Source organism: Microtus oregoni, unplaced genomic scaffold (genome assembly GCF_018167655.1).
Source record: "Microtus oregoni isolate MIOR12 unplaced genomic scaffold, Mior012 000007F_ref0000211, whole genome shotgun sequence".
In the NCBI taxonomy this organism is placed as follows: domain Eukaryota; kingdom Metazoa; phylum Chordata; class Mammalia; order Rodentia; family Cricetidae; genus Microtus; species Microtus oregoni.
In genome coordinates, this window is record NW_024543066.1 from 21,405,754 (window position 1) to 21,422,314 (window position 16,561).

General features: G+C 43.9%; 1 protein-coding gene across 2 annotated transcripts in view; it reads left to right on the top strand.

The window, feature by feature from the left end:
- Positions 1 to 2,693: 2,693 nt before the first annotated feature.
- Positions 2,694 to 16,561, top strand: part of Mgat4a (alpha-1,3-mannosyl-glycoprotein 4-beta-N-acetylglucosaminyltransferase A) — a 91,323-nt gene continuing 77,455 nt past the window's right edge. For both annotated transcript variants that reach the window (XM_041656528.1, XM_041656529.1), the window contains exons 1-2: positions 2,694 to 2,762; positions 7,270 to 7,593. In XM_041656528.1, coding sequence (XP_041512462.1) covers positions 7,500 to 7,593 — 94 coding nt within the window. In that variant the 5' untranslated portion in view covers positions 2,694 to 2,762; positions 7,270 to 7,499. The remainder of the gene's footprint in view (positions 2,763 to 7,269; positions 7,594 to 16,561) is intronic.

The window sequence follows — 16,561 nt, forward strand, 5'->3', positions numbered from 1 at the left end:
AAGCTGGCCTGAATTTGTAATCCTCCCGCCTCAACCTCCTGAGTGCTTGGATTATAGATATGGGCCACCATACCTTAGCAATTAAAGCGATCTTTCAAACCCAGTTAATAATTTTCCAAGAAGCGGAACCCAGGGTGGGTATTTGCTTTCCATCCTCTCCCTTCGTGCACTAGCAATCAAACTTTCGTTACTTATGAGTGGCTATTAAAGTGATGCCAAGCAGTTGGACCTAGCTGGAAAATTCAAGATTGTGAATGCTGCAAAACAGAGCTGACTCAATCATGGGTTCTAACTCACACCTAGGAGGCATATTCCTCACTATTCCCATGTCTTAGTTCAACTCACTGAAAGCCGCACTTTCCTCTGAAATAATGTGACTAGTTTGAGACACATTTAATCATGGCAAATTCACCACTCTTTCTTAGAAAAACTGTTCTCATTCTGCTAGAAGGGCAGCAAAGTATGAAAAAAGGTACACCTCCCCCTTTGGGCTTTTTATGGTTGTGCCATTAAAAGTACCCGCTGCCAAGCCTGACCTCCTGAGTCCAATGCCTAACTCCCAGCAACCCGGACTCCGCAACTAGACCTCTGTCCTCTACATGAGTGCCATGCAGTACTGTGATGCACACATGACCACACGAAATAAATGTACAAAACAATTAGAAAAGGTCCTCAAAGGGTGGACGTTGTCTTGTTTCTGTTGGCTTCTGATGTTTCTCCACTAACCAGAGTCCAGGGAGGTTGCCTGAATATATATTGTCTTCCTGAATGTACCACTCCATAACCACAACACATCTATCCCATTTCCCTTTCTCATTTGACACTTGTCTCTGCTTAGAAAATGTCTGCGGACACTTTCATTTCCTTCATTTACCAAGAAGGAAAAGAATAAGGACAGCGGAAATGTGTCTTAATATTCATCCGGTCATCATAAAGCTTGTCAGTCCTGAAGATGCAAGTGGAGATACGGAGTGCTAGAAGGCTCTGGAATCAAGGAGATTCTGATCTAATCATTGTTAGTTGCCTAAATGACTATTCATATCTGCCAAATTCCCAAGGTTGGCTGTACATAAAGCAGGGATATCAGGAGAATGGCTGGTTGTGCGGCTCAGTCTTTTAGATGGTCCTACAAAACACTGCTTTCTTTCTTGTCAAATGGCATTCGTTTCTTCCTCTGCAGGAAGCGGTGGGCTGATCTGTTATTCAGAGCACTGGATAGCAAGACCTGGGTTGTCTATGCTTACAAAAGAATTTTAGTAATTCAACCCAGCCGTGTTTCAAACATTGCATCTGGTATGGGCTCCATTTTTCTTGCTTGTATCTACCATGAGGTCTCTTGCCGGGTGACTAAAGGGCAGTGCTTCTGTCATAGCAGACAGAGAATTTAGCTCCATTTCCCCCCAAGTAGAAAGCCAAGTTGCCACTGGGTATCATTTCCCTCAGGCTCCAGCTGTGTCCACAGTGATTCTGTGCACTTCCTCTAAACTCGTGTGGAGCCCGGGAAAGAGGGAGTCTCTTTCTGAATCTTTAAAACAGTTCAGGAACGATGGAGAGAAGAAATCTTGCTACAGAAGATTTGATAAGAAACTATAAATATAATAGCTAATTATCAATGGCTGATTTTAAGACAAAAAATAAAGAGATTTTCTTCCTAAACAAAAATCCCTCCCTCTGACGTTGTCTAAAATATTAGAGTCCTCCAGTTTTGAATTACTGTATTCCGATAAGAGTCTGTTTATTACCCCAGGGTTTGGCCAGAACAAGGCTGTCTCCTTGTTCTGTGGTCCTTTGATATCTTGTAAATGTTTGCAGGGTGGGTGGGAGGATTATGGAGACAGTAAGGATAACACAGGCAAACACTTTAACCTTTGAGCTCGGACATGAAAAATGGGAATTAACAGACGATAATATGCAATTAAAGATCTTAACACTTACCCGGCTTGGTATAGGGCAAATATCTAAAAGATTATGTGCAAAAGGTTAGTTAATTATTAGCGGTCCCAAAATGGACAGGCTACTCAGTCAAGCTTTCTATAGATGTTCATCTATTTGGGTTTGAGGCCAACCTTAAACTTTAAGAACTGGTGATAAGACGTGTGCTCAAGAGAGAAGGGAAGGCACCGCATAGTGGAAAAATCAGGGACATTAGCACTGAATAGAGTGTATTTAAATCCTAGTCATATTTCTTGTTTCTATTTGCTCCAGATGGTCGTCTCCGCAGCTCTGCCTCCTCCTGGGAAATGGGGATAGCGATGCTTTTCATTGGGGCTGACAGTGAGATGTTTGGAATGGTGGGCCCTAGAAACTGTGGTTGGATTAGAGCCAGCACCTGTCACCGAGCCTGGACCGCCAGGAGATGGAACCCAGAGCTAGGTGGAAAAGTCATGGTGGCCAGGTTGCGCGCCGAGGGCTCACTGGGGCCTTTGTTGGCTACTGGGGCTGCATGCACTCAGACCAGAAGGTGCAGGCCAGATGTGGCGGCTGCACTCCAGCCCGGGCCGCGACACTGATGCAGGGGAAAAGGGCTGGGGAGAAATATATAGGCTGCTCGATTGCGCCTCTAAGTGACAGGCCGGAGGGCCAATGGCAGCGGAAGCGGCTCGCTTGGGGCCGCGTCGGCCAATGGCTGGCGGGGACTGGGGCGGGGACTGGCGGGGGCGGGCCCTGTCGAGGGCGGGGCGCGCGGCTGGCGGCGGCGGAGGCGGAGGCGGCTCCAGCAGCGTCGCCGGCGGCCGCGGCAGAAGCGCCCTGGCTCGCGGCAGGTGAGGAGCGCGGGGCTCCGGGCTGGGGGTGGACAGGCAGGACGCGGCAGGGTCCGTGGAGGTCCCACCTGCTGGCAGCGGAGCCGGTGCGTCCCAAGGCTGGCGTCTGGTTGAGCACACGGGGCCTCCGAACGGGGCGCGGGCCGGGCGCCCTCAGCGCATCGTCGCCGCCGCAACCGCCCCTCTGTTCCGCTCTCCCTCCGGGTGGCCGGCCTGGAGCCTCGTGCGGCGCCGGAGCTCCTGGACTTCAGAGGGGGGAAAGTGCAGCGGAGTGTGCGCGTGCAGCGGGGACAAGAGTTGCGGGCAGGACCCCACGGCTGGAGGACTGGAGGGCTGGAGGGCTGGTGGCGCCGCCGCCGTGGGGCAGGTAGGGCGGGGGCCGCTTGCCGGCGGGGGACGAAGATGTGCCTGAGGTACCAGAGAAGCGAGCCCCTGCCTCCTCCCAGGCCTGGGTTTCCTCCATCTCAAGGAAACGGCGAGTGGGACCCCTCTCCCCCCCCGACCCCGTGCACCCCCAGGTGGGGTCTCAGAGCTCTCCAGGTGTGCCAGGTGCTATCTGGAAAGCATGGCGTTAAGTGTTGGCAGCTGTACGCTTCCCGCGCCCGCTTTTATTTCTCGAAGCCTTGCGATCCCGGGAGCGCGTTCATGGCTTACAGTCGGAATTAGGAAATAGCAGTAGATACTATGTTTCTTCGTGCCTGCCATCTCTTTTGCTGTTGTGCTTTTGCTGCCCGACAAATTATTTGATAAAAGATAAAGAATGACACAGTTGTTCACTTGAATAAAAAAAAAATCTAAATTTAGAATCAAGTAACACGCGCTTTGTGGTTCAGGCTCCTTTCTCTTCCATATGCTTAAAGAATAGTTTTACTAACAGGTTATGGTGACATAGGTTCTTTTAACCCCTAACTGTAAGCCCTGAGATATACTAGACGATGACATTATGTAAGCTGTATAAAAGAAATATTTATGCCCTGAAAGTGGAAAAGGGATGCGTTTTTCATAATTGTGGTTTATAAAGTTGTGCAGGCTTACGTCATGGTGTTCATTGATCCGGGGTGTCATGAATCGTGCCATTTATTCTTTCAGGCACCTCTGTTTTGCCTGTGGGATGCTGATTAAGGAATATGCCAAATGTTAAGCAAAGTGTTCTCATCCATGGAACATATGGGATATTTCAGAGAACACTTTAAAAACTTAATTCTTACATTACTGTTTTTTTTCCCCCTCTTTTTAAGATGAAAGATTGTTAAATCTTGGAATAAAACATTTCTTGTTCTGAGGTCTGGAGTTGAAAGTTGCACTTGTCTTTGGGAGGATGAAGGAATGGCGAGTAGTAACTGTAGCCATTACCTTTTTGTTTAAAGATCAAGCTATGTTAAGTGATTGGGACAGTGCTAAGGTGATGGTGATATTTAGATGTTCACATATGTGGCTGCTAATGCAAATGTAGGTCACCTGTGTCTTAATGAGCCCACTGCACAGCTGCCTGGGGTGTTTTAAGGGCCCCAGGCTCGTTCTGTTTGCTCCCCGCTGGAGCTTTCATTCACTTGTGCCTCATGGTGAAAGTGAAGCTTAGTTTGGGAACCCTGATTTAAAATGTATAGCTGCATTTCTGTGGAGTAGAACACTCGTTTTTTTTTTTCCTTGTGAGATGTCAGAACATATTAGTAAAATTCATTCTAAGTATCATTTCCCAACGAGAGTTTACTAACTTCTTAGGTCCATTATTTATTTAATACTCCATGTGCTTTTTAGGTGATATGGGTGGTCTATCTATAGTATACTTTGGCATTAGAATTCATTTTGTCTACCTGCTTTTATGCATTTATATAGGCTTCATTTGTATTTAACAAAAACTTTTTTTGGGGGGGGGGGGTCGGGTGGGTTTTTTCGAGACAAGGTTTCCCTATGTAACCTTGACTGTCCTGGAACTCACTCTGTAGACCAGCCTGGCCTCAAACTCAGTGGCCTATCTCTGCCTCTTGAACGCTGGAATTAAAGGTGTGTGCCACTACCATCTGGCTTAATAAAATCTTTTAAACCATCATTTTTGATTTTGCATGTCTCTGTTTCATGAGTTATGTCAGCTGAATATTTTCTAATTATGAGATTTTTTTTCTAGAACAAAATCCTTTCAGAAGCAAAATATGGCTACATTATATATGTACAGAAAATGAAAAACATGTCTGTATAATGTCATACCAGACTTAAAATTACAAGTTATACACTTTACTGAGAAACTGCCCTGTTTTTATAATCAGAAGTCATTATTGAATGCATTATTGAATGCTTTATTGAGTTAATAGATTAGGTACTTTGTGAAATTTAAAATTATTGGATTTTTTTTCCCCATGAGGATTTTGATTGTAAGCAATCGGCATGGGTATAGTTGTGATAAAGTTAGGTTAACCATGGGATCATTTGGCTTTAGCAAGGGTAACTTGGAGAACCTCTTTGGAACACCCCGTGCTCCGGCACTCACAGGAAGCGATGCAGTGGAATGCGGTATATCTAGAATGTTATGTGGAAATTAGAGCTACTGGCCAGAGAGACTAACAGGCTTGCTTTGTTGGGGACTCAGGAGTGAGGGATTAGCCAAAGGCTACAGGAAGTGGGAAACTTGTTTAAAGTTGCATGTTTGGACTGCGAAATTTTCTGTGCATTTTGCAATTTATACTGTCACAGATTTGTGCTACCTATAGAGCAGAAAACTTTTTTTTTTAAATCTGCATTTTCTGTTGAATCAACACTCAGAAAGCTCTCCCGTTCCATTTGAGCTGTAGAGTATCCTGGAGACTCCCTACCCTGCTGTGGTGTAAATGCTCAGTCTGTGGGACAGAAAGTGGCAGATAACTTGAATTTAGCTGGACTGTGGTGGTTAATCCCAACACTCGGGATGCAGAGGCAGGCAGATCTCTGAGTTCGAGGCCAACCTGGTCTACAGCGTGAGTTCCAGGACAGCCAGAGCTTTACACGGAGAAACCCTGTCTTGAAAAAAAAAAAAACAAAAACAAAAAAAACAAAAGAGAACTTGAACTTAGAAGTTATTCAAAATGGGGTTTCTTTCCTTGTGGGAAAATAGGGTTTGTACTGCTTGCCCCGTGAGGACTTAGTGAAGGTTTAAGCCACGTAATGGGCCCAGAATGAAGGAAGAAGCCAGTGAATTCCAGGGGCTATCATCACCATCAATCTTTGTCATTATCCCTGTGGTCTTTCTTGGCTAGTAGAGATTTCCAGTGATTTGTTGTGCTGAGAAATAGCTGAGGTGGTAGTTTGTGAATTGCCTGCAAATGGCTGCTTTAATCATGCATGCTCTTCCACCGAGAGGTTTGTCTCTTGGGTTCCTGTGTTGTTTTGGGGGGTGCATTTACTTACCCCCTGCAAGGGTCATTTAGTGTATCACCAAGAACATCTTGTGGTGTTGCCCCATGGATGCCACTAGAAATCAGCGTACATCTCAGAGGGCCTGACATGCCCCTAGGGGATGAGGCCGGTTATGCATAGAGTGGACAGCACAGTGGCTGGCTGCATTTGTTGGCTTGTTTTTCTTTTTGATACAGTTGATACTTGTTGAAAACTTATTTTGTGCTGGGCATTATGCTTAAGTATGTTTAACAACCTCATTTCTTTTCAGTTCTTCAGATATTTAGTTAGATAAGTCATGATCTTCCCAATTTCCCAAGAGAGAGCAACGTGCTGGGATGGGCCATTGCTGAGAGAGTGTGGGCTGGACTGCTACCTCTTCTGCTTGCATAAATATTTTCTCTTTAAAACATAAGATGAGGATATGCACTCAGGAGGCAGAGGCAGATGGATCTCTGAGTTCAAGGCCGGTTGGTCCACAAAATGAGATCCAGGATAGACAGAGCTGTTACACAGAGAAACCCTGTCTTGGTAAAGCCACCCCCTCCCCCAAAAAAGAGATGAGGATAAATAGCATTGATAACTGCAGACTTTTTGTGATTTGTCTGATATGGGGGAGTCAGGACTGGTTGTTTTATTTCGTGGATGAAAAGAGTCACCCTGTGTGTGTGGGAGTGGGGTGGGGGGCACATAAGTAATGTCAGCTGGATTGGGAATCCAGGTCATTTGACTTTTCTAATCATTATAGTTGTACCTTCTCCTGTTTTACTTATTTTTTTAAATCATTGCTTATTATTGTGCAGCAGAATAACAATGGGGATGAAGCTCGAGGCTCAGTTGTTAAAGAGGTCTCTTCGGAAATCTCTGGACCCTATAACTTCTCCCTTTCAATCTAAATAATATATATATATTCATGGACAGAACCAGGCAGGATTGAATAAAGTTTGAAGCCTTTTTCCTTGGAATTCTTGGAATTTTCCTTACAATTGTGCTATAAGAAATGAATAGTTTTTATACGGGGTGCTCTCCACACATCCACTGTGGCCTTGAAAAAGTCTGCTGCTTCTGCTGAATTATTATTATTAATGGAGAAACCTCCGCTTTGTGTTATTTAGCAAGTTTTCCTTTCTCTACCTGACAGGAAGAAGAAGAAAAAGAAGAAGCCCTCAGCCTGCGAAGACAATCCAGACGAGCTTTGCCCACTGTGTTGCTGCCGACGACACCTCTGCCCCGCATCTGAAATGCGACTCGTCCATCAGTTGCTGCTTTTGCACTAGCACCAGGCGTTCTGGATTCTGTTGACTTGGGGCTGAGGAGAGGCTGGTCTGGCTGTTGTCCCGAGCGTATGAACCGGTGTGATGGTGAAATGAGATGAGGCTCCGAAATGGAACTGTAGCCACGGTGTTAGCGTTTGTCACCTCGTTCCTTACTCTGTCCTGGTATACCACATGGCAAAATGGGAAAGGTAAGGAGGAGGAGGTCCCCGGACGGTCCCTGGGGCACAGAGTGCTCTGTGCTAACCTGGTGAGCGAGTGGAAACGCCTCAGCGAAGTAGCCTAAACCTTCACGTTGTGTTCTTTCTTCTGGTGGCTTCTTTCTACACAACAGTGAAACAGTATTGGACAGAGAGAGAGCAGGCTTCCTCACTCCAGTTAGTTTGTTTTCGGTGTCTTAGAACCACACTTTGGAAAGCCAAGTTGAATAACAGACATTTTTGCCTTAAAAACGACTTATACCAAATGTTTGATATGCGTTGATATATTGGGTATTGTATAAAACACTTATAAGGGCATGATCAAGGCCTTCAAGAAACATGCATACTAGTTAAGATGCTGATTTAGTGCAGTGTAGTTAATACATGCCTTGACAGATTGCTCCTTTGGCGAAAGAAGGCAACGAGGAGACATTCTGATTGGAATAGTAAGAGTCTCATAGATGATAATTGTGTTTAGACTCTAGAACTGCTATCTGTATTTTAGAATTATGTCATGGGGTGGCAATTGTTTTTTGCATTTTTTTTTCCTCTCTGACATTGATTTAAGAGATTTTGATGGTAGGAAGATCAGAAGTGTTGGAGAGAGTGCTTATTTATTGTTAGAACCCTCCCGCCTTTATCACTTGGGATATTTGAAAGCTGCTGTTGTAGAACTTTCTGGCCTGTGAAGACCATTGAAAAGATTGTTTTATGACTAATTTTTTTTCCTGTTACACATTTGTATCTCTAGACCCGTGTTAGTGGTACATAGCCCTCTGGGCATATACACATTAAAACACATTTGACTTGTAGTTATGTGCATGTGTTTGTATGCAGTAAGTAGATGGACATGAGAAGCACATGCTTTATGCCATGGGTGAGTCTAACATTCTTTCCTATTTTTTTCTGAGTTGGGTTCTAATTTAGGGGGCACTGAGGAAATATAGGTAAAAAATTTGCTAAAGGCAAGTTCTTAGGGTATACTTTCTAGGTTTCAGCTTAAAATAAAAAAAAAATACATTTTCTTAGTTATTTATTTCGTATGTGTGTCACCTGGGTGTAATTTGATATCAGAGACAGCTTTCAGAGGCTGGCTCACTCCTCCTGCCTTGGGTTCCGGGTATTGAACTCAGGTCATTAGGTTTGAGGGCAGGCACCCTCATGCCCTGAGCCGGCTCTCTGGCATTGTTTCTGTTTTTGATTGCACCTAATGAGAGGACTTAATTAGGAAGACTCTTGAGTCAAAGTGATGATTGTTCTTGACATAAATAAAACAAATGACTCTCTGTTAAGAAAATTCACTGTAACAAAAGTACTTAGTGTTGTTGGTTTTTTTTTTTCTTATTAGGAAAGTTACCTATTCAGAGTTTGAGTAATACAGAAATTCAACTCTTCCCACTGTGTCTTGTCTTAGAATCGCTCTGCTTTTGATATCATTTCTTAGGTATTAGCAGCATCACTAGTTTTCTTTCTTAAAGCTCCATCAATTATAATGTATGATTATGTGATTATCTTTAGCATGGAGAGAGGAGCTGGAAAGGTAGCGGTGCCTTCCCCGTGCAGGGTTGTGCACCGTCGGCTCTTTTGGCTGTTGCTCTCTGCAGTCTTCCCCATGTTGTTTTTCTGCTCTGTGTGTTGTTGAGGCGCAGGGGTTAGCCCAGGCCTTCTGTTGGCTTGTGTAAAATCCCCTGTGCTGATTGCTATCGTTTATGTAACCACTCTTAACTGTTGAGTATTGGATTCTTCCTAGAGAGTTCTGACAGTGAGACATCCTGGATTTTCCAGGGCAGACCCAGTTCCACATAGTCCATCTTGTGTGTGTGTTTTTATTTATTTATTTATTTATTTATTTTTTATTTTTCGAGACAGGGTTTCTCCGTAGCTTTTGGTTCTTGTCCTGGAACTAGCTCTTGTAGACCAGGCTGGCTTCGAACTCACAGAGATCCACCTGCCTCTGCCTCCCGAGTGCTGGGATTAAAGGCGTGCGCCACCACTGCCCGGCTGCCATCTTGTGTTTTGAAAGGGATTTCTAATATCTTTAACACTGCTGGACCTACGGAAGCTTATTTTTTTCTGTCTCTCCTTACATATACCTGTATGTATGGTTCCTTCCGTATTCTTGTCCTGTGCCCGGTGCTCTGTTACAAGCCTTGAGAATGAGGAGAGTCTCCATGGCTTTGTAGGAGGACTGGCAGGAAAGTGAACGTCAACAAATACGGAATTATCAGAGGAGATAGAGGCAATAATGGTGCCTGTCCTGTTCCATGTATATTAGTCACTCAATCCTCATAATCAGGAACATTACTGCCTCTTTTCTGTAGCTGGAGAAATCGAAGCAGAGTGCTTGAGACACTTGTCAAGGCCATGCGTTCATTCTGTAGTTGACTTGTGGTTGGGGCTTATGTCTGTAGCTATTAGGTCCACTCCCCGGAACAGTGGAGGCAGAGGCCAGGCCAGGCAGTGACCATGTCAGGTGCAGGGCTGAATTCTGAAATAGAGCATGTGTGCTTTGTAATTAGGAGAAGCTTGGTTTTGACCGGCACATGGTTCTGAGGCTGGCTCAAGGTGCCACTGGAAAACACAGTGTACAGCTCCTTAGGGGGTGCTAGTTTGGTATGAACTGCATTCACTACTTGGAGAATCAGAGCTAGCTAGCTCATGAAACAAGCATAGTGAGGAAGCTGTGATTCAGGGCAGAGAGCCAGTTCATCAGGGCATACTGGATTCCCACATAAAAATGAGAGAGAATTCCAGGTACCTGGAGTGGTCAGGCTGGGAAAGTTGTAGGCGGGTTTGGGAGAATGGGACCAGAACAATTCAGTGTGTCATGTGCCGGTGTGAGTAGGATGCTATTGAGCTTTCTGCATGGTCAAACACAGTACAGAAACAGGAATACCAAGTAAGCATCATGGATCTCTGCATGGGGGTGATTCTGTGTCCACGTGCCTGACTCAGGGCCACATGCCACGTCTCTAAAACACATTGTCTGTTCAAGTGATTCTTGCTTCAGCAAGAATGTGTATGGAAAATTTAAAACAGCCTTATTGGGTTATAGTTTACATACTAAACATATAATTTGCAGATAATTCATTTTTTAAGGGGAGAGGGTGTCTACACTCCGACACTTATATCCGTTACCCTGCTGGGGTGGAGTGCTGAGTAATGGAGGATTTGCCCAATATGCATGAGGCCATGGGTTCGCGTTCTGTACCCTTTAGCTATCACAGTACCTCTCTTCCCTGCCCTAGGCTGTCACTGATCTACTTTCTGTCTACAGATATCCCTGATCAGAGCTTCTACATACTGGAATTGTGTAATGTGTGGTCTTGTGTGACTGTTGTCTTTCTGTTAGCATGCGTTCACGGTCTAGCTGTGATGTGACTTAGATCAACCCTTCATTTCTTTCTTCAGATGAATGGTGTCTGTGTACCTATGTGTGTAGGTGCATGTGTAGGGCATATTTTGATGTCTGTATCTTCAGCTATTAATTTCCACATTTTTAAAAATTTTTTATTTATGTGTCTGTGTATATGTGCTCATGGTGCATGTGACTGTATCGGGGCTGAGAGAGGACACTGGCTCCTTGGAAGCTGGAGTTACTCACATGTGTGCTAGGAATGTAATTCTGATTCTCTGGATGTGCAACAATACTCTTAACAGTCCTTTTTACCTTATTTTTTGAGTCAGGGTCCTTAACTAAACCTGTTTGGCTTGATTGGCTGGCCAGCAAGTCTCAGGGATCCACCTGTCTCTTTACCTCCAATGTTTTAGTCAATGTTACCATGCCTGGCTTTTATGTGGGCTTTGGGGATCCAAACTCAGGTCCCCAGGATCACAGAGCAAGCCCTTTACCCACTGAACCACCTTATCAGTCTCTAATGGTGTCTCTTTATGTGGATGCACCAGATTTGTGTTTTCCCATTGATGGATGTTGGGTTTTCTGTATCTTTTGTTTCTTGGTGATAAAGCTGTAAGCACCCGTGAACTTTTGTGTTTTTCTTTCTTTTGGGGATCTGTTGAAAAGCAGAATTGCTGGGATTTCTGGGTCATGTGGTGACTCCATTCACTCATTTAAGGAACGTCAGCTGTCAAAGTGGCTGAGTCTGTATACATCTTTTTTGTTTGTTTTGTTTTTGTTTTTCAAGATAGTGTTTCTCTGTGTAGCCCTGACTGTCCTAGAACTTGCTCTGTAGACCAGGCTGACTTCAGACTCAGAAATCTACCTGCCACTGACTCTCAAGTGCTAGGATTAAGGCCTGGCTACCATTATACGTTGTTATTTCATTGTTTTATTGTCTGGTATGTCTTTGAAGCTACAATCTTCCTGAAAACAGCATGTGATAGATTTTTACACTCATTTCAATCACTTTTTAATCTTTTTGTTGGTCCATTCATATCTCATGTTTATTGCGATGTAGTTAGATTTATTGGTTTTTTTTTTTTTGGTCTTTCATATTTCATGTCTTCTTTTCCCTCTACTTTTCTCAAATTGTTTTTTCTCTGTGTAGCCCTGGCTCTGTGTTACCACTGCCTGGCTGTTCATAAAATTCAGATGTAGCATTTACAATTAATTTATGGTATTTTCAATTCTGAGATTCCATCTTACACCTGTAAGAATGGCCAAGATCAAAAACACTGATGACAGCTTATGCTGGAGAGGATGTGGGGTAAAGGGAACACTCCTGCATTGCTGGTGGGAGTGCAAGCTGGTACAAGTGCAGGCTGCTTTGGAATTCAGTTTGGCGATTTCTCAGAAAATTAGGAAGCAACCTACCTCAAGACCCAGTAATACCACTTTTGGGTATATATCCAAAGGATGCTCAATCATGCCACAAGGACAATTGCTCAATTTATGGAAACAACCTAAATGCCCCTCGACCGAAGAAAGAAAAACCAGCCTACAATTCATAATCCCAGAGAACCTAGACAACAAAGAGGACCCTAAGAGAGGACATACATGGATCTAATCTACATGGGAAGTAGAAAAAGACAAGATCTCCTGAGAAAACTGGGGACATGGGGTCCATGGGAGAGGGTAGAAGGGGAGAGAGGAAGAAAATGAGGGGGGTGGAGAAAAATTTATAGCTCGATAAAAACAATAAAAAGGAAAAAAAATATGTTTTCACCATTTTGAGGTATTTTTAATGTTTTTTGTTTTGTTTTAGCATATCAAAGTCAGCTTTAGACTGAGTTATCTTAATTCTAATCCCATATAGCTGCTCAGATGGCTCACTGGGTCCCTTGCCACCGCCTGATGGGCTGAATTCCATCCTGGAACCTGAGTAGAGGTGCGAGGAGAGAACCAGCTCCACACGGTTGTTCTCTGAGTTCCACATACGTGCTCTTCCCTGTCCTGCACCACATGCACACAATGAAGATTAAATGCCACTTCTTGATACCTGTTTCCTTTTACGCTTTTTTCCTGGTGTTATTGTTATACATATTTACATCTATTAATGTTCCAAACTCAACTTCGTGCTGTAATTACGATCTCACATCTGCCATTATATATTGTTGTTAATTATATTTTTACCATCTGTCATTACTTCCTTGGCCTGTGGAAGTTTTATTACCACTTACCTCTCTTGTGCCGTTATTGGCAATTATTTATGCATTTCCCAATCTTATAGACTCGGCAATACATTATGTCTATTATTTTTATATACTTACATTAAAATCAGTTAATAAAAAAAATAGATTTATAGTGTCTGCTGTAGTTGGATAATCACTGGTGTTCCTTGTGGGTTGTTTGAGTTAAGCTTTTGAGGTCACTTTTGTCAGATTGAAGGATGCCCTTTGTGGTTTCTTGTAAGTTGGGATGGCTAGTAATGGATTCTGTTTTTGTTTATTTTGAAGTACTTTTATTTGACTTTCATTTTTAAATTATATGTATATATATTATATATTTTAAATTAAGAAATCTGTGTATGTCTATGTGTGGATGTGTATCCTCAAGTGTGGGTGCCCACAGAGTCCAGAACAGGGCATCAGATCCCCTGGAACTGGAGTTATGGGTGGTTGTGAGCAGCCCGATCTGGGTGCTGGAAACTGAATTTAAGTCTGTTGCAAGAGTATGCACACTTCATTTATTCATTTATTTTTATTTTGTGTGTATGGATGTTTGCCTGAATTTATGCGTGTGCACCATGTGCTTGCCTGATGTCAGAGGCCAGAAGAGAGGGCATCAGAGCCTCTGCAGTTGGGTTGTAGACATTTGTGAGTTGCCATGTTGGTACTGGGAACCAAAAGTCTGTCCTCTGCAAGAACAGCAAATGATCTTAATCACTGAGCCATCTCTCCAGCCCCTGGCTTTTTGTGGTGTTTTTTTTTTAATGTCTTCTGTCTCTGTTATTCCTGTGAGGAAGATGACTATGGCTCTTATTGGAGCTCCTCATTTGTGATAACATCATTTTCTCTAGATGCTCCCTAGGTGGTTTTTGTTGTTGTTGTTTAACTTTCTATCATTTTCACATGGTATGAATTTGGAGTTTGTGTTTCTTTTAACCTCCTAGATACGTAGGTTGTTTTCCAGTAAATTTAGTAGGCATTCAGCCTTGATTTTTCTTCCTTTGTTCTCCTCCCCTCCTCATGTACCCGTTACGTGTACCAGTGTGACATTTGAGATTCCCCTTTCTTAGTTCTGTTCATTGTTGTTTAGCTTACGCCACCTGTGTTGATCTGGCTTCAGTTTTGCTAATTCTTTATTCTGCTAGCTCACATCTACTGTTGTTTTGGGCTTCTCTATAGAAACTGTATATGTAGTAGGTGTATATATTTGTGTGTTCCGCCATCCCAAAACTCTGTAGTGAATTTTTTTCTCTTTTATTTTACATATGAGCTGTGCTAGTCAGTCACTGAGAAAATTTTTCTGTCACTGAGAAAATGCCTGAGAAAGTGAACTTGTAATAATTCATGGTTTCAGAGTTTGGGGTTCATGAACATTTTTGGTCCTGTTGCCATTGGGCCCATGGTGGTGGAACTGTATGTCGTCAGGGTGGCGAATGCAAAGACAGACGTGAGTGTGGTGCTGCCTATTGATAGTCCCAGCCTTGGAGAAGCAGAAGCAGGAGGATCCTTATGAGTTCAAGGCCAGACTGCCCCACTCACCTAGACTATCTCAAAAAGTCAAAGCAAGCAAACAGAACTCCTAAGTCCCCCTTACAAACAAAGACAGGAAGGGCATTGACTGAGCCTCCTCTCTCGACCCTACCTCTTAAAGAGCTCACCAGTTCCCAGTGGTGCCACATGCAGGGGACAAGGTTTTACTGTGTACACCTTTTGGAGATCTTTAAGGTCTAAACTGTAGCCTAGGCAGATTTATTATAAGAACCGGCTTCTGGGATAAAGACAGGAAGTTCCATGAGACACCTTCAAGTTATCAGATCAGAAAGCTGGTGATATAATTTAGTCAGAGTCCAAATACCCAAGTGTAAGGTGAGCTGAAGGTATGTAAGCTCCCATCCCTGCCCGGGTCCAAGGGCCCAAGAACAAGGATCAGAATCCAGAGGCAGAATATTCTTGCTTAGAAAGAAGCAGATTTGCTCACTTCTCCACCCAAAGAGACGTGTCCGACCACATTGGTCATGATGCTCACCTCTGCTCAGTCTACCAGTTCACATGCTGATCTCCTAGAAACAGAGGAACACACCAGACGTGATGTTTTCTCAACTTGCTGGGCATTGCTTAACCCTGCCAAGTTGTCACATAAAATGGTCCAACATAAGGTGCTCCCGTGATTTTTTTTTTAAACTTCTTTTGTACTTTTTACTTCTGGTTTTGGTCTTAAATTTCTCTCTATTGGGATTTGATATCTACCACAATGTTGCCATGGTTCTTTGTTTTTGCGGCTGTAATCTGAGATAAGGTCTCACTTTGTAGCTCTGACTGACCTGGACCTCCCCATGTAGATAAATCACACTAGAACTCAAGCTCCGGCTGCTCCTGCCTCCTCAGCGTTGGGATCACAGGTGCTCGTAGGGTCCTCACACTTTTATGTGCGTGGGTGTTTTGGCTGCATGTCTAGTCTGTGCACCACATGCTTCTCTGAAGTCTTGCAGGCCAGAAAGAGTGTTGGATTTCCTGGAGCAGCAGTTACAGATGGTTGCGAGCTGCCATGTGGGTGCTGGGAATCAAAGCTAGGTCCTCTGGAAGAGCAGCCAGTGCCCCTAACGGCTGAGCCGTCTCTCCAGTCCCCTTTATTTGTTTAAGTCGGAGCAAACCCTGCAGCCTATCATCTGCTTACACTCATAGGCAGTCCCGTTACTTTTTTCAGATGTGTGGGCCTTTCCTGTTTCTTTGCATGGCTCGTTTTTTTTCTTTTTACTTATTTTTTGATGGCTGCTAGACATTTAGATGAACGTATTTTAGCAGATTTGAGTACTGGTTTTCCTATCTTCAGGGAGCTGCTGACTTGATGGCAGGCCTCCGTTATTAAGGTTTTGCCCCCTCCTGTAGGGCCACATCTCCTGTTGCTCCCCTGGGAGGCACCTCTGTAGCTCTGCCCATGTCACCCTGCCCTGCATTGTTTCTCTAGGGTCCTCGTCCCTGCTGCTGGCTGATTGCTTTATTGTTTATAGCAGCACCCTGGAGAATACATCCAGCTCTGGACTAAACAAATTGTGGTTCCTCTGATAAAAGTACTATCTGAGGGCAGTGTTGGCTATTTGGCCTTGAGAGATCTCCTAGCTGCCAGCTGCTTCAGTTATCTCTTGCAGACCCCCATCAGGCCTAGGAGAAGGCATTCAGCCTCTTAGAGACAGATGTTAGGGTACACGTTATGAGCACCAAAGCTATCCCACTTATTTATAAGCAAAAACAAAGGGTTTTTTGTTTGTTTGTTTAAGGCTTAATTTATGTGTATGTGTGCACATGTCTGTGTATAAGTGTGTCTGTGGAGGACAGAAGAGAATGTCAGATCCTCTGGAGCTGGAGTTACGGGCAGATGTGAGTTGCCCAGTAT